This window comes from Anser anser, assembly GCF_964211835.1.
Source record: "Anser anser genome assembly, chromosome: 3".
Lineage (NCBI taxonomy): Eukaryota > Metazoa > Chordata > Aves > Anseriformes > Anatidae > Anser > Anser anser.
In genome coordinates this window covers 69,121,675-69,145,402 of record NC_139722.1, presented here as the reverse complement: position 1 = coordinate 69,145,402, position 23,728 = coordinate 69,121,675, and the positions used below count along the sequence as shown (strand labels likewise).

The 23,728-nt window shown below is 35.4% G+C and overlaps 1 protein-coding gene across 9 annotated transcripts in view; it reads left to right on the top strand.

The window, feature by feature from the left end:
- Positions 1-23,728, top strand: part of ESR1 (estrogen receptor 1) — a 189,718-nt gene that overhangs the window by 112,421 nt on the left and 53,569 nt on the right. For 8 of the 9 annotated variants that reach the window (XM_083830466.1, XM_083830467.1, XM_083830465.1 and 5 more), the window contains exons 4-5: positions 8,156-8,272; positions 21,861-22,196. In XM_083830466.1, the coding sequence (XP_083686592.1) occupies positions 8,156-8,272; positions 21,861-22,196 (453 nt within the window). The remainder of the gene's footprint in view (positions 1-8,155; positions 8,273-21,860; positions 22,197-23,728) is intronic. The other variant, XM_083830464.1, reaches the window with a different exon arrangement.

The following is a 23,728-nucleotide window of genomic DNA, read 5'->3' as shown; positions in this document are numbered from 1 at the left end:
TGGAAATCAAACTACACAGAACTGTGTAAAATGACTTAAATAATAACTCTATTGGAAGTGCATGAAGTGATATAATTTATTTCCAAAATGAGACTATTAAAAAACTTTGTGGAAGTATTAGTACTAGTTCAGGGTTATAAAAAAAAAGAAAAAAAAAAAGAAAAAAAGAGAAAAAAAATCACTGAGTTAGAATGGCAATTATCTGCTGGAATAATTTAGTAACAGCTCTAGAAGATCTCTCATTGTCTGCATTCTTTGTGTAAGATTATATATCTCTCACAGACTTGATTTTAGTTTAGTTACAAATTATTGAAATAGTTGGACTTCCTTTGTTATAAATAACACAGGTACTCCCCACTCTAAAGTGTGGCTGAAGAAATGTAGGGCAACAGAATAAGTTGTCTTTGTTGACCCATCTGAATATAAAATGGATGAATATAATATAGAGTATGGATGATGTTAGAATATAAGCAACCCAACGAGCACATATCAGTGCTCCATATCAATAAATGAAAGAGTAACATAACTTGGTTTTATTTTGCATGAGAATGTAGTTCACAGGCAACAAAGGGATTCTGTTGGAGTGCTGATGTTAAAGATTTATATGATATTTTAACAAAATAAATGGCACTTTCTTTTACGGGGGGTAACTGTGTGGATAAATACACTACAGCTCTGTGCAAACTTTACATTCAGTTACCAAGGATCCAAATATAAAGTAAGACCAGCTAAACTTATTCAATAGGTCTCATGAGAATCCAAAACATACCTGCAATAAAAATAGAGATATGCTAATTTTCCTGTTACCAAACCCTATTGGATTTTAAGTGTACAAGGATAATTTGCAATTGTTTTTACTTTTTGGCCTCATTAGTTGTGGGAGTTTTCTGTAGTAGAATCCTCCCCTTCCCATTTTAGATCAAATAAACTGAAGCTAAAAAATGCCTGAGATATCATTCCAAATCTACAGGAATAAGATGTTCATGGCATGCCTGTGACTCTCTCTGAAAATGGTTTTTGTCCCTGCAGAGACCATATTGAGATGGTTGTAAGTAATATATTGTGGGATTTTTTCTTTTAACAGCTGTTGTTTTAATCATGTTCCAAGGATTAAAAACAATTGTGATTTATCAGATAAGGAAACAGAAACTATATGTCACACTCCTTGCCAGATTTTGTAGAGATTTGGATCTAGATTAGTGTCTTTTATATGTCATGAGGAAAAAAACATGCTTCCTATTTTATTATCTTGTCTAAAATTAAAAAAGACAGGAATGGAGTTGGGATAGAACTAGACTTCGCATACAGAGTCACAAGGCTGAAATAGTAGATGAAACACCAATTCAATGTTTAGAACTAAAGCCAATAAGAAAAACTTCAAAATCATCTGCTGGGGTAGAAAATATAATTTTACATTTATATAGTTATACAGCTAAAGTAGTGTTTTACTTTTTATATGTTACTCTTTCTCAATGTATATGTTCATGAGTTACTGAATTGGTGAGATGACAGCAGGTATGGTATGTTCAAGCAGTGTCTCTTCTCATTCTTTTTTAATTTTTCCTGCTAGCTGAATAGTATATGGAAAGGATAAAGGAAAGATCAGTATCACAATCATTTCACTTGATTTAACTGCTCATGTTAACAGTGCTATACATATGCAAAGACCAGAAGATTCCACTTGAAAATGAACACTCAGTTCATGGCATAATACAGAATATATAGATTTTGACCTTTCTTCCTTTCTCATTCTTTAGTGGCTCTGTGATCCTTCTGTCAGAGATGTGTGTAGAAGGAGGACTTCCTTGCAGGATGCATAGAAAGTATATATTACAATCTAGGCCCTTTTCCTTACTGTTGTATATAGAAATGCCTTGTGTATTTAAAAACAGAAAATTATTCATCTTCTCAGCAGGGCTGGGTAGTTGTTAAGAGAACCCAAGTTCCAAATCCAAAGACCTTGCTGAGGGTAATTAAGCTGTGAATGTGAGTGTCTGTGCTTATATAGGAATTAGGCATAACCTTCTGTTCTTTTGTGATTCCCGTTAGGACAGACCAGGATTTAAAAACCAATATGGCGTTTTATTGGGGCACTTTAACTTAAAATTGGTATAACGTTTTATTTTACATTCAACATTTGTTCACATGGGGTTAGCATATACAGTTATACTATTGTCCACGTGCATTTTTTCTTACAGTTTATGAAAATTTTCTTCTTGCTGTTGAGGCTATTCTTTCTAAGGTTTTATTTTTCATAGAATCATAGAATCATAGAATATCCTGAGTTGGAAGGGACCCTAAAGGATCATCAAGTCCAACTCTTGATACCGCACAGGTCTACCCAAAAGTTCAGACCATGTGACTAAGTGCACAGTCCAATCTCTTCTTAAATTCAGACAGGCTCGGTGCAGTGACCACTTCCCTGGGGAGCCTGTTCCAGTGTGCAACCAACCTCTCTGTGAAGAACCCCCTCCTGATGTCAAGCCTAAATTTCCCCTGCCTCAGCTTAACCCCGTTCCCGCGGGTCCTGTCACTGGTGTTAATGGAGAAAAGGTCTCCTGCCTCTCGACACCCCCTTACGAGGAAGTTGTAGACTGTGATGAGGTCTCCCCTCAGCCTCCTCTTCTCCAGGCTGAACAGGCCCAGTGACCTCAGCCGTTCCTCGTACGTCTTCCCCTCCAGGCCTTTCACCATCTTCGTAGCCCTCCTCTGTACACTCTCCAACAGTTTCATGTCCTTTTTATACTGTGGTGCCCAGAACTGCACACAGTACTCGAGGTGAGGCCGCACCAGCGCAGAGTAGAGCGGGACAATCACCTCCCTTGACCTACTAGCGATGCCGTGCTTGATGCACCCCAGGACACGGTTGGCCCTCCTGGCCGCCAGGGCACACTGCTGGCTCATATTCAACTTGCTGTCTACCACGACCCCCAGATCCCTCTCTTCTAGGCTGCTCCCCAGCGTCTCATCGCCCAGTCTGTACGTGCAGCCAGGATTTCCCCGTCCCAGGTGCAGGACCCGGCACTTGCTCTTATTGAACTTCATGCGGTTGGTGATCGCCCAGCTCTCCAACCTATCCAGATCCCTCTGCAAGGCCTTTCCACCCTCATTCGAGTCCACAACTCCTCCAAGTTTGGTGTCATCAGCAAACTTGCTCAAAATACCTTCTATTCCTACATCCAGATCGTTTATAGAAATATTGAAAAGTACCGGCCCTAAAATGGAGCCTTGAGGGACCCCACTGGTGACCGCCCGCCAGCCTGACGCAGCTCCATTTACCATAACCCTTTGGGCCCTGCCCGTTAGCCAATTGCTCACCCATCGTATGATGTTTTTATTTAGCTGTATGGTGGACATTTTGTCCAGTAGGATCCTATGGGAAACCATGTCAAAAGCCTTGCTGAAGTCCAAAAAAATCACATCAGCTGGTTTCCCTTGGTCCATCATACGGGTGATCTTATCATAAAAGGAAATCAGGTTAGTTAGGCAGGACCTACCTTTCACAAACCCATGCTGGCTGGGACCAATGACTGCTTTGTCCCCCAGGTGAGCCTCAATAAGTTCGAGAACCATCTTCTCCATGATTTTACCAGGCACTGACGTGAGACTGACAGGCCTGTAATTGCTAGGGTCTTCTTTCTGACCCTTCTTGTAAATCGGCACAACATTTGCCAGCTTCCAGTCTACCGGGACCTCTCCAAATTCCCAGGATCGTTGAAAAATAATTGAGAGAGGTTCCGCGATGACGTCCGCCAGCTCTTTCAGCACCCGGGGATGAATCCCATCCGGACCCATGGACTTGTAGGGATCCAGGTGGAGTAGCAAATCCCGCACACGTTCAGGGTCGGTTGGGCGTTTGTCATCCCCACCGTCCCGGTCCTCCAGCTCAGGGCACCCTGGGTCCCGAAGCCCATCATCGGCATTGAAGACAGAGGCAAAGAAGGCGTTAAGCGTCTCTGCTTTGCCTATGTCATTGTCTGTGAGGAGACCTTCCCTATCAAGGAGCGGCCCTATGTATTCTTTAGTTCTCCTTTTTCCAGTCCACCAACTCATCACTCTGTTCTTTGATTTGTACATTAATGTGTGGATAAACTCCTCCACTGTAGCCTTCATTTCACCTGCATTTATGAAATTCTGCTAATTTCACTATCAGAATAGGATCATAGAACAACTTGGTGCTTCCAGGTAATGGCTAACCTGTTAGATGCCTTATGTAGATAGGTAAAGAAAGTTGAAGAGATTTGTTTGATGTGAGGATTGAAATTATAAATAAATAAATAAAATGAAGAGCACATGTCAGTAAAATGATAATAATACTCACTAGCTTTGTTTGAAATGTACGGTGTGTGTCAATTCAACTACATCAGTTTAGGTTTCACACAAAATTTACCTAACTAAAAATGTTACTATATTGGCTTTGTACAATTAAGTATCATTTAAGCATTCTTAACCTGACATGTTGACATGTTCGTTGCTTTGATTCATTTTGTTTGTACAACTTCTGTGCTGCTTAAACTAATCATGCCCTCAGGCTAATCTCGATGGTTACTGAAATATAATATGGAACTGCCCGTTTCTGTGTTATGCTAATTAATGTGAATATATTAATAGGACCCTAATTTTCATCCTTGTTGGTCCAGGACAACATGGAGTCAGGTCTTCAAAGATGCAATTCAGTGAAACGCTCAAACTTAGCTTTAGCCATATACAATATGCTGGGAATACTAGCTAGAAGTCCACAGATGCTTAAATGTTCTGCTGAATGTAGTAACACTTAACTTTAAAGAAATATGAAGTGTTTTGCTGACTGAAATCCTCACAGATAAATCATCCTCCCACTGATTCAAGCATGCTCTGCTATTGCATACACCACATGTACTGTGAGAGCCCTTAGACTAACAGCTATGTGAGCTATGTGGAGATTAAACCAAGGTCATATATATAATAGAGTGGCTTTACTCTAGAAAACTCAGTGCCTTTATTTTTGTGTAGACTATCTAGTAATTTATTTTCAAAAAACAAAAACAAACAACCAAACAAAAACAACCAAACAAAAAAACACAGTAAACCAGTAAGACCAGAGAAGCCAAGTGCTTCCATTTATAAGTATCAGTGATCACCAAGGACATTTCTTCCTCTCAGCATTCCTGTGATACCAATTATCCAAATGATCTAATTAGTCTCTCCTGTAGCCTATATTGTTGTTTGCATACCACAAAAATGTGGGGTAGGGCAGTTGAGCACCTGTTAATGTGACACACTGTCAGGTTAATGATTACTACCAGTGAGAAATCCCTTCTAAATCCCTTCTAATATGTCAGATTGTTCAGAATCAGCTTTGCCAAGAGATGAGCTTTAAGGATAAAATGAAAAATAGAATAATTAAAAGACAATACACCTTGCAGCAGAGTAATTAAGTTATATTACTTTACTTAAAACCACGAGTAATCTTTGAGTTTTACCTATTTCTTAGTTGTGTTCTACCTTTTCCCATTCCATCCCACCCCAAGCTAGACTACCACTCTTGTCTGTTCCTTGCAAAAGAAACTTTCTTCCTCATTTCCTGTGACCGAGTCTGATGGTGTTGTCAGGAAGCTGGAAATGGTCTTGCCTTCCTTCCTTCGTTTCTGTCCTGTTCTGCCCTTATTCATTTCATAATAATTTCTACTGTATACTCTAATTATCTAACATTTTCTCCAAGTTGCTTATGTTTTTCTAGTCTTCTGAAGACACGTGGGTTCAACTAAACCAAAAATTGTAAGAAATATTAAATGCACTATCTTCTTACTAGGCTTACAGCTAATATAAAGTCTAAACATTTACATTAGCTATGGCACTCATAATCAGAAGAATTATGCTATTCACACACATATTTCTTTTTATTGGCATTCAAAATTTTACAGGTTTTATCCTGTGAAGCTGATCAAGCACTATGGAAGAAGAATGTCTAAGGTGCAGGTTGTGTGCATGAAAACAGACTAATTAAGTTAAACTCTAAAACATATATTTAAAATATAAACTATGGAAACAAGGTAGTATGAATCACATTGATTCCAATAGGGACTGTAGCTTGATCACAGTCAGGATTATTTTATATATTATTCTACAAATTATAAATCCATTCCCAAAACATAATAGTTTGCATAAGGAGATCTGGGTCCAGAGAAAATTGATAGGTTATCACCCACTTAAACACTGTGAAAAGAATGACCATCCTGCTCATAGTGGTTCCACTAGATTTTTGCATAGTCACTTTTTTTTTTTTAAATTTTAAATTGTTGAACCTTATGAGCATCCGCTGGTACAGCGAACATGGTACAGCACATCTTCAGCTTTGACCTAAGCGGGCCATTTATCTACTTTTCTTATATGGAGTTAAATGATATTCTGAATGACTTGCTGAATTCAGAGCCTGCAGTCATTCCATTTGTGAAATTACCTTTTAACTTCACTAGGATGAAGATCAGATAGAATGTCAAAGCTTTCCTTCATTTAAAAAAAAGATTAATTAATGTTTTCAGTCTTTCTTTCCCCTTATTTCAGAACTCAGCTTATAAGTCAAGGCTGGTGGTTGAGGACAGGTGCTATAATTTTATTTTTATTTTTTTGCTGCTGTTTAGTATGACCTAATAAAAATACATTTCCATAAAAATAGAGCTTTACCTTTTTGTTCCCTTTCCCTGTAGATACTGCATTTTTTATACTGTTGTGGCTGTTTTCTTTCTGTCTTGATTTTTTTTTTCTTATTTTTTTCTTTCTTTTTCTTGTGAAATGTTTTGAATTAGATATAGAACAGTGTGTATCATACCAGAGGAACTGAAAATTAAAATGCTCTTTCATGGTGAGGTTGAGCTGAATTTCTGTTCTCTCTCTTTACCTCAGTCCTGGAAGACTCAGCTTTTTCCAGTCATATACCATTCTGTAAAGTAGAGTTAACAAATAATAATTCTGTCTGTTTGAGAGAGTATGTAGTCAGCTGTCACCATGTTAACTAGTTTACAGTTTGGCTGCTTATTTTGATTGGATCCCAGTTTTGTAGCACTAAAGAGCAGATGTTCCTGGAGTAATCTGATACTCGTTTTTACTCCATTTTCTAATTTGTAGTCAAGGATAGATGATTTGATGAGACCAAGGCCTCTGTCAAACCTCCAACCTACTCTACCTCAAGCTGATCCCTGGATCTGAAAGAAAGAACAAACAGTTCTGCAGTAAAATTGTTTCGTTGTGTGCTGTACCTTAGTTGTGTTTAGATGAATACCAAGCACCAATAAGATCATTTTGGATAGTCTTTTTATCCTTGCTAAACTTCATCTATACTTGGAAAATAATTTAATAGAAGGCTTGAGTACATATTTGATACTTCTTTTTAAGGGAAAATTAGAATAGAGGTTTGTTGGCAGTAACAAATTATGGTATGCTGAAAATGTTTGTAGCAAGAACTGAGGTTCAGAGCCTAATAAATGAGGAAGTGGATCTCTGAAGGAAAAGGTACTGGTACCAAACTTAGTTGCACCACATGGTAATTTAAGAATTTATAATGACAGAAGTGAATAAGAAGTGAATTAGAGACTGATTTTCCCTGATATGCAAGTAAATTAAAAGGTGTTGCTTCTATTTTATTTTATTTTATTTTATTTTATTTTATTTTATTTTATTTTATTTTATTTTATTTTATTTTATTTTATTTTATTTTTTTAACTTCTAAATTGCCCTAAATTTTCGTAGATATCTAAAAAAGTTCATTGGATAAGCCTTTTTCATTCTATAAACCTATGATCATTTTGTGCAGTATATTGCTTAAGCATGAAAACAGGCAGATGAACCAGATGGCGTTGTGTTTCTTAGGCTACGAAGAAGGAAGTCAAGTGACTTGTTTATAATTATCTATCACCTTTTGTGATTGTTCATTTTTAAAAATTATTCTATAGGTATTTTTATGTGTTTCTAATAGTACTTGTAAAGAACTTGTGAATAAATATATTGTGAATGTGTTAGCTTCACTAAGATCTATTGGGATAGATTATGATAACTGAGATGTTAGATGCTGTACTAAATACTCAATGAAAAATAAGATAAAGTATTATAGGCAGGTTTGTAATGTCTGTGATTTGAGACTGTGTGTAACAGTGTCATTACTTTCCCTCTGTTTTTACAGGGCACAATGACTACATGTGTCCTGCTACTAACCAGTGCACCATTGACAAGAACAGAAGAAAGAGTTGCCAAGCCTGCCGACTAAGAAAATGCTATGAAGTGGGAATGATGAAAGGTGGTATGTACACAGCAACCAACAAATCCTCAGCATTGGTGTCTGCCTTCCTGTTTTTTAATTCATTGGACAGATGATATGGTTCCTAAAGCAGGGAGCAACTACTTTCTTTGATCTGAAGTTTATTAAATCAAAGAGCAATTAAATAAAAAGTAAAAACATCCCAAATCTTATGTTATTATTCTTAGCTAAATTTTGCATCAAAACTTATAGGAACATGGACTTTGGTGGACCTGTGCTTCTTCTGTTAGTATTTTTGATGCATGATTATTTTTATTTTGTCTATTGTGGTAGACACCAGATTGTGATGAATGACACTTAACCCAAGATTTTATGACATTTTGCTGTTCACTGTGAAAAACACTAATAATCTCAGATCAGTCCATATTTGTTAAAATAAACTTGTGAGTTATTTGATACTTATTCATTTAGTTCTGGAAGGGAAAGTAAATTCATTTATTCCAGTACTGTACATATATTGTAGATGTAAATTAATTTCAACAAAACTGAAAGGTTCACTTATTTTTTACAAACTGAGATAGGTGCTGCTTTCTTGAAAGATACTTATGTACTAATGATATCAGAGAAGAAGAATTAGACACTGAATGCTTAGGCTGAAGTGGTACACCAGTGAATTATTTTATAAAATTATATAGTGTTAAACTTTTGGAGATAAAATTAGAAATATTTGACAATACTGAATAATTGCCACAGTGTGTTCTTACATGGAAGAGTTCTTTCTGTAACAGTTTTGAATTGATCATGATACCTGGCTTTCTCCTCTGTTTTACAGTACTGCATATTTGTCGAAAGCAGACAGAAGTTACCAATTTTTAATGCTTTTGAAAAAGTCAAGCCCCTTACATCAATATTTAAGAAGAATAGGAAATCATAGGGTTTCATATGAGAAATATTTTCTCTAAAGCAGAAGAAAACCTTATAATAGACTACTAAAAATTCCAGATTTTTTTTAATTAATGAAGAGTATTCATTAGCTTTATCCAAATCTATTTTTACATGAAAATTTAGCAAAATACTAAAACATTAGAACCCATGTCTCATGGTAGGAAGGGGATAATTGTGAAATTGTATATTGGTTCTCCCTTTTGTGGCACACTAACGTTTACTTATTCCAAGAAAAATCAACTGTGTTGGGGGCAAGAGCGAAGTGTACCTCATTATGTTTATCCTTCACTCAACAAATGGTTGTTTATAAGTCCAGTCTGTGCAGTCAGGGTAGGCCAGGTTTGGGAATTCCGGGAGAAAGAGCAGAAGGAAAAGATTAAAGGTGTCGTTGTGCTTTGACGTTGAATATGCGTTTTTCTCAATTCAAGAGCTGAGACTGATTTTGTTACTCTCAGTTTAGTGATGCGAACAGCTGGAAGGCATCAAGGCTCTTTTCAGTTCTAATGCTTAAGACTGTAGACATTTATTTTTCATAAAATTGAGTTTGTGGATCCAGAGTTTTTTTGTTTCTACCTTAATATTCTGGTGGATATTCTTAAAAGTCATATCTATATAATTAGTATAACAGCAATGGTCTGAAGAAGTAAAGGCTTCAGGCAAGACAAGCAAATATAAGAAAATGTCATACATAAATTTGCCACGCAGCCTTAAGCTCTGACCCTTGTACATATGCCAGATACATAATTATGTATGTTAAGATATATCATTATGTTTTATGATGCTGTTACATCTTTAATTGGGCACCTTTCCATCCATTTTTCCTTATTTATTTAACTAATGATCCAGATTGATGTTTTTGATATCTGTTCTATAAGATATGTTTTGTTTTTGACTGTTCTGTACATACATGTTTTCAATTGCATTAAAATTGCTCAGAATTCTCAGCTAACATAGCTAACATTCTGTAGATTAAAAAAGACCCCCACCCCCTAAAAAACAGACTGCTATTTTTTCTTTCTGATATAAGTGTTCTGAAGTTTATGTTTTGTACAGTGGCCCACACTTTTGTAAATTCCTGTGGACTTCTTTCTTTCCTTTTACAATAATGCAAGATTTCTATAGTCACTGACAATTTTACAATAGTTGATATTGTAGTTTTTTTTTTTTTTTTAATCTAAACTTACGTATTACAAACAAGGAGAGCAGATGTATAAATTGTGCCTGCTCCTACAGGACCACTAATAATGCACTGAAGTTCGTTACTGGTTCATAGATGAGAGTCTAAGAATATGTGTTTTTCTCCAGATACTGCTTGATAATTGTCATATTGTCTCTCAGATGAAGATAAAGGTTAAGTGCATGTTCTTGGTATTCCATCTGGTTAACTTTGATTTTTGTTTTTCCATTTTTTGTTTTGTTTTTTTTTCCTTGAGGAGATGTCTTAAGCTTTTCTGTTGTAATAGGTCTCTTACAATGCTTCTCTTCATCACTTTTGAATCACACAGTGCTGTGGTTAACTCAAGTTCCATATTTTCCTTTAATAATTCATAGTTGTCTTGTAATATTTTTTAAATTGAAATAATCTTGTTTTGTTCATACAAAAGAATTTGTCTTGTTGAAAGGATTAGTTCTATCATGCATTTGAAAAGAAAAATTCTTTTGTGTCAGATTTTACTTTTATATTTACCTCCATAATTGTTACATGCTTAGGATGATATACCTTTTAGAAGGACCTTTTGAACAATTCTATAATCTCTCTTTTCTCTGAATATAATCTGTTTTCTTTCTTCACCGAATTCCTTTTTTTTTTTTTTTTTTTTTTGAATATATTGCCAACATTGCTAGGTTGTGACTTCATCCGTCATTTAACTTCTGAACAATAGCTGATATTATTGAGTTACAGTACCAACAGGAGAAGCTAGATGAGTTCCTGATTAATTGTTCCTGGTTAATTTGAAACATAAATTATAAGCTCTGGTTTCTGAGGTTTAAATCCTGGAAAGTCATCTAACTGAATGCAATATTAAAAAATTCATCTAACATTATTTTTAATAGAGTGGACACAGTTGAAATGTGTTTTTAGGGCTTCATTCAGAAGAATGCAGGCTTTAAGTGGGTCTTGAGCTCTACTGTAGGAACATTTACTTATGAGGTTGTGTGGAAATTTAGTCATTCTTTTCACCCAGCTTTTCTTTGGTCTTTCAAAAATATCTTCCAATACTGAAGAGCTATTTTCTTTCTCTCCTCTTATATTTGCAAGTGGTTCCTTCTGCATCCATTATTGCATTGCTTTGAGACAATTAGACTGATAGATTCTCTGGTGACATAGCATATGAGGCAAAGTTTATAGTGAGGCAGAGTTTATAGCTGTTATATTTTGTCCAAATACTCTTTTTCTGAATAAGCCAAAAAGACCTTAAAATCATATGTTAATATTTAGACTGTGCAGCCTTATGTTTGTATATGAGGACATAGCAGTCACATGGAATAAGCTTTTTGTCATGTGCCTCTTTCTTTTGGTTGGGTAACAGAGAAAAGTAGCTTTGCTTTTTTATATGATCCTTTGATACATTTATGAAGACTGATTTTGTTCTGCTTTGGATGATTGTATCGTAACTTAATATTTCACACTGTGTGGGGTCCTGCAACATACCCCCAGACTCCAAAAGGAGTATTTACAGCAGTTGCAGTCCTCCAACTGCAACTACAGCAGTTTTCACAGCTGTTGCAGAAGCTCCAACTGTATATATGGTCCAGGTGATCTCTGCTCCAATATAGACTTAGTTCTCCATTACTTCATTGTTTTAATGACTTTTTAATGGCTTGGCTCCAAAGGGTCTTATTCACCTGACTTTAATTATTACCTATCACTTAAGTATGTTATAGTGTGATAAATAGATGTGAATTTCTAGTTATTAGAATGCTACATTCTTCCTCTTCTTTCATCTGTGTTGATGCAGGTTTAATATCAAGTGCCTATGGGATCAGAACAGGGTGCTGATGTGGCTATGAAAATATTCATTATAATGTTAAATGCTACATCCTTTCTGAAGAATCAATTATTTACCTGGTAAGGTATTTTTAATGACTCTGAGAAGTACATGATTCTGTCAGCTGGTATATGCTGATGGCTTCCCAACCTCAAGACATATTAAATATGGTGATCAAGGACTGAGAGCTCATTTACTATATCCAAATAGTGATCATGAATACGATTACGGGTATTTATTGTTTTGGAACAGCCTGAATTTCATATTGTCTAGAGAAGATTCTCTGTTCAGAAGTGTCATTTCTCTGGACTATGAAATCACAGTGTATTTGAAACCTACATCCTCCAGTGCTGCCCAAAGAGATTATCTGAGAAGACTTCAAAGATTACTGCAGTACAGCCCAGGGAATAAAAGTCTGTTTGATGTAGCAGTGTGCTATAACCACAAGTCAGGTGCCTATAGAAACGTTCATTAACTACTAGAAACAGGGAGGAAAAAACATTCCTCTTTTCAGGTTTCCTCTTACGTTCTGTTGAACCAGGTACCCAACTGTAACCATATGAGAATTCAGTCTAGTTCAGTGTGACAATGTTGCTTAAGTTTAAGACAACATTTTACAGGGAAATAAAAAGCACTTGGCAAATTTTCCATTACCTCAGAGAACATTACTGATTTTTTGTTTTTAAATGGAGAGAGCTATACTTCCTTGATGAGTGCTATCTTTTTACATGTTAAAAAACAAACAAACAAACAAAAAACAAAATAAATAAATTAAAAAAAAGAAAAAAAAGAAAAGGTTAGAAACAAAATAAATAGAAGGAAAAGAAAAAAAGAAAAGGTTAGAGAGTTATTAAAATCATTCTCAGAACCACAGGTAAATCTATGTCTGACGCAACCACTGGAATGGCTCCAGACTTTCTGTTTTTCCATGTAATTATCTTTTAATGAAATATTATATCAAAAATAGAAATTAGTGAATGAGGGCAAATGGCTTAACAATATGAAACTATTTTGGTTTGTCTGAGGAGAACCTTTATGATATTTATTGGACATACTGTTCTGTACTCAGCCAAATAACTGTGTAGGTGGGGCCTGATAAATGTACGAGGAAAAGTATGTAACTGTAGGACCTTGGGCTGAATTGATGGGCTGAAAGCATATACTTAAGCAGCATTTGAAGCAAAGTTTTGTGAGTTTAGAGCAGGCTCTTGGAAAAGAAGATGGAGTGGAAATCTGGCTTTTTAGTGAAATGTTTCCTTTTCCCCACTGTACAAATGCAAAGTGGATTGTTGCCATTGAAATATAATATTGCATTGCTCTGCCCCCAAAATAAGAAAAAGAAAACATTATTGTTTTTGCAAATATATTTTTTCTCTTTCTACTTCACAGAACAGTCCAGGGTGGAAGGAACATCAGGAGGCCTCTTGTCAGGCCACCTGGTCAAAGGTTCAACACTGAATTCAGATCAGCCTGCTTAAGACTTTTCCAGTCAGGTTGTGAAAATCTCGAAGGACAGAGATTTTGCCCTACCTGACAACCTGTTTTATGCTTCTTTATATGCTCTAGCTAGTCATGTAATAATATTTTACTACTGAAGAATTGTTGATGTTTTACTATTGAATACTATTTCTTTGAGATTGTAAAGCCAATTATATCTACCTATTTGTTTACATTCTCTTTTTGGCCATTTACATTCTTTAAAGATCCTAATTAGAAATTTATTTTTTAGTTGTGATATTACTTCATGACAGATACAGCAGAAAGATTGTCCCTGTTTAAATTTTTGATAGTTTTAAAATGAAGTTTAAGATTCCTGCTGTGCCTCCAGCTCTGTCTCCCGCTTGCCCATACTGAAGGTAGCTCCTGGTGTTGTAACTGAAAAGATCAGAAAAGATCAGAAATTAGATCTAATTTCTAAAGCGTAGCAGTTACAATTTCTCTCTTTGAGAGATGTACTAATGGCCTCATACTCCTAAAATGACTTGGCTTTTCCGAATCATGGTTAATATCTGGTTATTTTAAAGGTTTCATTGTGAACCCAAGAATGTTTATGCCTTCACTGTAAGGATTATGTAGAAATGGGGCTGTTGCCATAATTACTCCAGCCCAAATTTAGTATGATTTGTGCAGGAGGGTCAGCACTGAAAGTGATTCAATTGAATGATGGATTAATTGAATTTCTGTTGCTCCTCTTGTACAAATCCTGTGGCACTCTTTAAAACATGTGCTATGAAGAAAGAATGAATGTCAAAATACATATCAGGAGGAAGCATGTCTTGGACCTTTATCTGTAGTTAGTAGTTTACTGGTTCTCGAACTGTGAGTTATGAAAAGTCACTAGAGACCCCAAATTACATTTGTCTGTTTGCTAACAGTAGTTGATGTGAATACTAGGACTGTGCGATGTTTAATGTGACAATCACCAAGCAAACTAGTGGAGCAGAACGTGGGGTAGACCCATGATTTCTGTATGTAAGCCCTGTGCCCGGCACCCCTTACTGCTGCATCTCTTTCTCTTTTAATAGAGGTAGCACTGATTATAGAGTGAGAAGTCCTAGTTAGGAAAGAGATAAGAGCCATTAAAAAAAAATGAAAAATTCCCTGGATTTTTATTTTTGATTACATCACCTAAACTCCCAGGCTTGATTTGGTAGGCTGCTAACCAGCCACTACTCCAGTCTGGTAGTCTTTATTTTATTTTATTTTATTTTATTTTATTTTATTTTATTTTATTTTATTTTATTTTATTTTATTTTATTTTATTTTATTTTTATTTTATTTTTATTTTATTTTATTTTATTTTAATTTATTTTTATTTTATTTTATTTTATTTTATTTTATTTTATTTTATTTTATTTTATTTTATTTTATTTTATTATTTTATTAGTTTAGTTTAGTTTATGCATTAGGTGCTGTACAACCATCTGATATGACCATTGTCCAACATAATTTAATTGCAAAAAAGGGGAACTGTATCCAGGTCCAATACTGGGTGAGGTACCCAAACAAGGAAGTATCTTGAATTTCTTGAATATATCTTGAATGTCTTGAATTGGTGGGGGACTTTGAAAATCAGTATCAGTAAATTGTTGTGGCAGAGAGAGGCATAACAAATATTGAGGTATATCAGATTCTGTTCTGTCCATTGTTGGAAAAATGGAGATTTAAGAGCCTGTCTAAGCCAATTCTCAGGACTATATTCACCTACTGATATAGACTGGCAAAAAGCTGTTGCTTTGGAAGAATATAATATTCAATGATTAGGCCCAGCTCCAGGGTGATGATCTAGTTGTAATACTTTTATTTCTTCCATTTGACTTGAATTATTACAGTCAAAGACTGTCTGTAAATATTAAACAAACTTTTATAAGCATTACATGGCTTAATTATAAATAAAAAGCAGGAAAAACTTCAAAGATAAAAACTCATTTCTGAGAAGGCAGTTTTTAAGTAGGAGCGTATTCTGTGTGTTAAAAGTTATTTGTTTTGAAAGCTAGCTCCAGTAAGACATGAAACAGCACTGATATGAATGAGAAGCTATTGCTTATATGCTTGTTGCCTAGAAACAGAGCTCTGGTTCTCCACTTCTGGCACTTACCCTGCCTTTATATTTTGACTTGTCAAGTTTCCAAATCTACTGTGTTTCCACTACTTTAAATACTTGAAAAGTAATCTGAATGTCTGTCAAGTAAAAAGTGGAGGTTAATTTGCAGAACATTGACTATTGCAAGGATTCCCAGAGTAAGGCACGTGTACTATTAGTGGTACAGTTCCAAGTTATGTGCTAATGAGTTTTATGCAGTACTTGCATTCTACTGCCCATGGCTGGGGCAGTTACTGATGCCATTATCACTACGTGGTTGAGCTGAGCTTTGGAACTGTAGGATGCCAAAGCACTGTGAGTAGTGGAAAGACAGTGAGCTGAAAAGAAACATTTTCCATATCATTTATGTGGTTTCTAAGCAGTTAGAAGATAAAAAAGCCAGATATTGTGATAGAGATTATTTTATTTTTGTCTTTGATTTTTGACATTCTGACTGAGAGTTCAACAGTGTGCTGATTCTCTGGTTGTACTTTCAGAAAAAAGAGGCACAGGACTTAAGAGTTCATTGACTTGTTACGTCCCTGAATTTCTCCTCTAAACCTATCAGCATCTGGCCACTGACAAAAGTAGAGAATAATCTGAAATACAATTGGAAGGAACATAAATTTTCCTTGCAAAAGTAGAAAACTACTGCATCAGTTACGAATATTAAAAGCAACTTCTGTTATTTTGTTACAAAGCCCTTCTACTGTCACTGAATCACAATGTGGAAGCCAAGATTTTGTCTACAAATATTCTGTTTGTATGCTTCAGGGGTAACACATGCTAAAAACAGAAAGCTTTTTGTGTGCCTAAAGTTTTAAATTGAAATGTTTATCAAATAATACACAAGATACTTATGCATACCAACATGAGGTGTTACTTTTAATTTTCTTGCTTGCTGGCTGTACGATTTTAAGTCTTTACTTTGATTTTAATAGATAAAATTATTTGTTTATAAAAGGTTAAATAGAAGCTCCTATCTCCAGTAGACTTTATATAGCAGTTTCTAGGACAAAATACTGTCTCATCCCACTGTATGGACCTGGAATTCTGGAGTCAAATCTGCTGTCACTTATGGTTGAGCAGCATATGCTGTACTTTTGCACATTTATTGAGGGAGAGTTAAGAAAATAAATTGCTTCAGTTGCTTTTGAATATATTTTTATGTCCTAGTCTAGACAATGATAATGAACTAATGAAAGGTGGTGACTTTAAACTATTTTAGTTTTATGTTGTTGTGAGTTCAAGATAAACAGAACTAAACAAACCCAGGTTTACTGAATAAGATATTTTGAGGAAAAATACTGCAGCTGTGACATCCCTATCACTCATCAGAAAAAAAAAAAAAAAAAAAAGAAACTTTGTTCCTGTCTGGATTCTTTGCAAAGTTGCATGTTAGAAAGTGTTAGAAATGTTATAGAAATGTTAGAAAGTACAGAAATTATCTGTGTGACTTATATTCAACTACCTTGTGGTGTGGTCTTACTACTATCCTTTGCCTTCAATAAAATTTTGAAGCTTTATTTTTGTTACTACTGTTAAGTGTGTATCATAATATAAGTAAACGATTCTGCAGATCATTTGCAATATGTAGGAATGTAAAGACTGTCCCCAATTTTTTTTTTAGCTTGTGGACACAAGTACAAATTAGCACAGAGTAAGAATGTACACTTTGCCTTTAGTAAGAGCATGCAGATTTTCTGTTACCCTCTGGCACCCGTTTCCAATGGTAAGGTAGCTTTCCCCTTCTAGTGGCTTATGCTTTCTCAAAACCTTTAGCATTTATTTTTTAAGATGTGCATGTGCTGCAACTGCAGGGATGTCTATACAAGTTTGCAGCCAAACTTGTGTGATGGCATGCATGCTGAGAGCCACTGTTGGATGGCTGAGATTCAGTGCTTGTCCAATGCATTGGTGATTTAGGATATTTTTAAAATAATCTAGAATTTATCTTTTGTTCTATTTTAATCACCTGTTTGCAAACGCTACAGAAGTGCTTCATCTGATTAAAGTTTGATTCTACAATCCCAATGCAATTTTATTGCTAATCAGGTTCTACCGAATTCCAGGAGTATGCAATTGCTCAACAGTTTTGCAGCTTGTCTCCATGGCTGAATTTAGATACGAGGCTTTACTGTCTTTGAAAATCTTGCCTGTTTTAGCTTTACAATGAAGTGGAAATTGTTTGAGAGCTTTTGTAAGGTACACAGAACTTCCATTTTTGGTAGAACATCGTTTTTCTTAACATCTGGCAATTCAAGTTCCTTTATTGGCTGAACTGTGGAATCAAAATTAATGCATTCATATATTAAAAAAGAACAAACTTACAGATCATGTCACTTTTGGCAATGAAACTAGCTCAATAGAATTGGCTTTTTTTTTTTTTGAATTAGTGACTGTGCATTACTATTATCTTTTTTTTTTTTTTTTTTTTTTAAGAGATAAAATTTGATTAAGCTGAAGGAGATTTGGAAGCACTTACATTTTTCAGAGAGAAGTTCACTCCTATTTCATCCAAGAAAATGAATAATATAATCACTATGTTGTGTAACCATCCAGGGGATAGGTGAAAATTTAGTAGTAATTTCTATAAATCTCTTAGTAGTGTGATGCTAATACAGATTCAAAAACCTTTATATCCATCATCATAAAAGTTTCTGACAGGATGCAGAAGGAATGTGTACTGTCCCTTTCTTATTTTTTCGGATCTGTTCTCTACAAGATTTAATGTAGGCTTCCTAGATTTACTATTGTTATTATTATTCATGAAATAAAAACATAAAAATGGATTTGTGCAGGGCATTTCTTCAAAATTCAGGTTGTGTTCAGCTTCACTCAATGTACCATGTTTTTCAGGGTGAAGAGAAGCCAGTGCAGATGAATTAAAAATAAAACTATTGCTCTCAGTTATAATCTAGTTGATTTTTAAGCAACTAAGCATGCTTACATTTGCTACCTGCCCTCTGTTATGTCAAATTATCACCATATCCTTGTTTTACACAATAAGACACGGCTGGAATACGTTTAAAGCAAAACAAAAAAAAATTCTTGCCTACCTTCCAGTAATCTATGGCATAGAGACTCAAGCCAAAGGTACTCTACTTGCATGTATTAATCCTTGATGGTTTCTTTTTTCCAACAAATTTGACCTATATCTTTCACTGTCATACCAATATCTAATGTATTCACAAGTTCAGCTTTGTTTCTGCATGGTGTGAAGAAGAACCTCATCAGCTGGTCTGAACCTTCCACTGGCTTCATATCTTAATCATCTTGCTACTCTGGATTTTGTCGGTTTGTATCTTACATGCAAGCCAGGCAGACCTAATCAATTCAGCTCTTTCTTGCACCAAACATATTCCACATTTCAGATAATCTTACATGTCTTTCACTTATCCCTTTTTATATCTTACATATATATGTATTTAAATGAGAAGAACAGAACTGCATATAGTGTTCGTTGTAGTGTGTCTCATGAGTTAACGTAATCTGTGATTTATGAATATGCTTTGTCCTCCCTTCCTCTCCTGGTAACTTCCAACATTCTATTTACTTTCTAAACTAGCTTATCTGATGTTTTTATAGTATTATTGTAACCCTAAGATCTTGTTTCTGAATTATGTCAGTACTGAGTCCATCTATTTATGAGTATGTTGAACAGTGGAGGCCCCAAGGATACTACTAACTCTTCAAAAGGAAATTACTGCATGTGCAGCTGTAGAATTTGGGATGTGGGAAAGCTAGCAAATGCTTTAGTGTATACGAACCGTGTGGTTTTGTTCGCATGATTATGTCTGCATGTTTCAGAAGGTAATTTCTATTCAACAACATTACACTGATATAAAGCATACAACAAAAATATCTGCTATGGAAGAGCATGCATACTATTGAGTAGTCTAATGAAGTAAGCTATCAAAGAGAATAACTCTAGGAAGATATTTTGCCAAAATAAGTCTAGCATTTTTTCTTGATAGCAAGGATCTCCCCCTCATCTTCTAAACAGAAATAGTCCAGAGGTAAGAAAAAATTGGTATTACTGAATGAAAAATGGGAGCAGCGATGCACTTCAAACTTTTGGCTTACAACTTGGTTAACTAATGGGAAAATGTAGAGAGGTGCAGTAGTAAGTTTGATGAAAGATTTATTGAACTTGCTGTATATGGAAAGATTGAGAGACTAGAATCAGGAGGCCTGCTAGATTTTGAAAGAATTAGACTTATAGGTATTAATCTTCAAGTACTAATTCAGTGAAAATATCACCATATTCAAAGAAATAGGCACATTGATCTAAAGATATACTCTGTTGCTTTGAAACTGGGAAAGGACACCTGCTGACAGGATCCAAAAGCTATTTATCTGAACATTTATACAAATAAATATTGGGTTTGGGATGAAGGTGCTAATAACAAAAACTGGGAACCTGAAGGCTTATATTTCTGTGGTATGAAAAAAGCTGAGCAAAGACTGTGTTTTCCTCTCTCCCATCCATTAGAAAGACCTGTATTCATTTCTTTCAACTGGCAGAAGTTCTCAAAGTTTTTTTTCTTTTTTTTTTTTTTAATTGTTCTCCTTCCTCTGCTTCTTGAATAGTTTGTCTCCTTCTTCTGTATAGATCTTTATTCCTTTGATTATCAAACTGGGAATGGTGCAACTTTTCATGGGACCATATTGCATGGGAACTCCAGAATAACCCCTGTGCCCACACAGCATTGGAAATGGAAGTAAGGGAACTGCTACCTACAAGGCTCTGACTAGTCCTCTTGCCATTTTGACGGGCATTTGGAGGGGCTCAGTAGCTGAGGCTCTTATTTCCTAATGGAAGAAGACCACACTGCAGATTATTTCCTCCTTTTTTCTCAGTTTCAGAAATGGGATTTGGGTGTTGCTAGGGGTACATACTGTAAATAGCAGGCATCTAACTTGGGGGGGTCAGCTTCTTCATCTCTTTACAAAAAAGTGAGGGAGAGAAAGAAGGGTTGGCCTAGCTTCTACACTTGTAGTAGTAGAAAACACTTTGTTTTCTAGTGATCTGCTTCAGTTAGGACTAATGAACTGTGGATACTGTGTGGTGTGGTTCATGCATGGGCTGCCCACGCAAATGGTCTGGCAGACTCTGCCGACCCAGCAGCAATGAGATCCTCAGTATGGTTGCAAGCGAGCTAGATCCTTCATAGGCTTCTCTTCACAGCTCAATTCCTCGTGTGCCTTCCTTTTTATTTACTCATCCCCCATCCCCATTCGATAACTGATTTAAGTTTTTAACTCAGCCTCAGAATGCCTGTGCCTCCTCCACTCAGAAGCAGCCTTAATCTTCTCTTTATTGTTGGAGTCCATGTGGGCTTTATCATTATATTTTGCTTGTAACTTTTCCACAAAGGGAGATTTTGTTATACTGTAAGGTCTTACATTGTTCTAATTAGTATGGCTGACTTCATAATTTCCAAAGGTTCAGGGTCATTCAGTGCTAAACACATTGCAGAAATGTACTGTAATGACAAAGATAGTTTCTCTTCCAGTTGTAACAGACTTTTGACAGTAGATCTCCCGCATTAGATTAGAGGTTGCAATTATCTTCCCTTTTCTTGCTTTTGTTTATCTGCTTATATGGCAATCTTTATTGCTGTATAAGCCCATCTTATGCTGGGAACTTTTCTGGATAGTTCTTATGTAACTAGGAAGATCATACACTCGTCAGTAATAATGTTTAGTTAAAACTGGTGAACTTGAGCAAAACCTTCTTGGATAGTTTTTGAGAGCTACTTCTGTGATCCATCTAGTCCACTCAGATGATGAAGTTACATTGATCAATCATTGAAGAGTTGCATGCTAGAGGTTGGGACATGACCTTGAAGTTTGTGCTTAAAAAAAGATGTTTATTTCCAGGTACTGACTTCCTTTTGTCACTATTCCTGACACTATACTTTTTGAAATATTTTTTCTCTCCAACTACTCATGTAAGATTCCATGTGTAGGAAGAAGCCTTGACAAAATAAACCAGGCATTAATGCTCCATGGGTCTATCAACAACAGATTCTGACTGGCTGAGGCCATATTTATGTAATGCCTGTGTTTAAGGAAATGAGTTCATTATATTCTTGTGTGTCTCTAGGAATCCGGAAAGACCGCAGAGGCGGGCGAATGATGAAACAGAAACGGCAAAGAGAGGAACAGGATTCCAGGAACGGGGAGGCTTCTTCTACAGAGCTGCGAGCTCCCACCCTTTGGACAAGTCCACTAGTGATTAAACATAACAAGAAGAACAGTCCAGCTTTGTCCTTGACAGCAGAACAGATGGTCAGTGCCTTGCTGGAAGCTGAGCCACCCATAGTTTATTCTGAATATGACCCAAATAGACCATTCAACGAAGCATCTATGATGACCCTGTTGACCAACCTTGCAGACAGAGAATTAGTGCATATGATCAACTGGGCAAAGAGAGTTCCAGGTAAGGAAAGAGAGCCCCAGTGGAGCATAAAAGGCTAAACATGACATGATTACAGATACAGTTTTAAATTCCTAATTTCACACTAATTGTTCACAAGTATAAATAATTAAAAAAAAAATCACAAATTGCGTGTTATATTGGTTGATAGAAAACTACAGGGCAATGTAAGTGACTTTAACTGACTGTAAGTGAAGGAAAAGATATTTTCTCTGCATTATTGAATATTGTATAGTTTGGGGAATATAAATACTGTTTTCAGATTAAAAAACAAACAAAAATTCAAGCTAAAATAGATTAATAAAAGCTGAATCTAATCTGTTTGATCTAAATACATTAATTATTTAGTTCCCTTTTGAGATTGAGTTTACTCAGATTTTTGTAATATATCTCAACATTTCTACCAATCCCATAAGTTTCAGTATTATTAATTTAATTGTCAGTTTACCATTTCAAACATAAATTAGAACTCTTCCGTAAGTTTTGGGTCTGAAAAGAGATACAGAATAGCAATTTTTTTCTGAATATTTTTTCCCACTGGAAGTGGATGTTGTTATTTTTAACATTTTGTTGCATCACAGTTGCTTACCTTTAACCCCTCATTTCTATGAGGGAATTTAAGAATTGAGATACCATTTTGGTTGAGGTTATGTTATACATTTTTTCATGTGGTTTAATTGATTAATATCAGTGAAATGAGAGTGCAGTTTCATAATTAAGGTTCATCATCTTTAAAAGTGTCAGTCTACAAGGTTTCTTTTCACTAAATTAACATTTAAAAGCTTATTAAAAATTTATTACAGATCCTGTAATTTTACTTTGTAAAATACCAGCATACACAATAATTTATACTTTAAATTCATTGGGATTCAGATTTCTTAAAGTTTTTACTGGAGCTGTTTATTTCATTAACATCATGTAGCTGTCTTATGAAAGGATGTTGGAGAACACTTCCACCATTTTCACTCACTATTACAGAGTACGTTACCTCAACAGCATTACTTGGGTTATGCCATTTTTCTGTTTTTCTTCATTTAAACTTGGCAAGACTCTTCCTGGTAAATCAATAACCCATAAAAGCTGAGTCTTTTCCAGTCCTTATGGGTTCCCTTTTTAGCACTTTTCACATGTCACTTTGTGGGCTCCAGCTATGACCAATGAGAACCTCCAAGTATTCAATTTCTCATCATATCTCATAGGAAATCACCTGAGAATTTTATTCTTTCAGTGGCTAAAGCCTGATCCACAGTCTGTTCAAGCCAAGGATGCATTCTTCTGTTAATCTGGTGTGCTTTGGATCATGCCTTTAGAAAATGCTTTTGGAAGATGAACATATGATCGTAATGTTAAAGTGATACACTATCAAAACAGCTGAATTCAAACGATATTTCTACTGATTTTTTCTACTGATAAAAAAATGTTACTTTATACCCAATATGAATACTCCACATTCTAAACTCAGTAAGTTTTCCAACTGGAAACATTTGTTTTCTTTGGCATTTGATTTAGATAGTTAATGTAAATAATCAAAATGT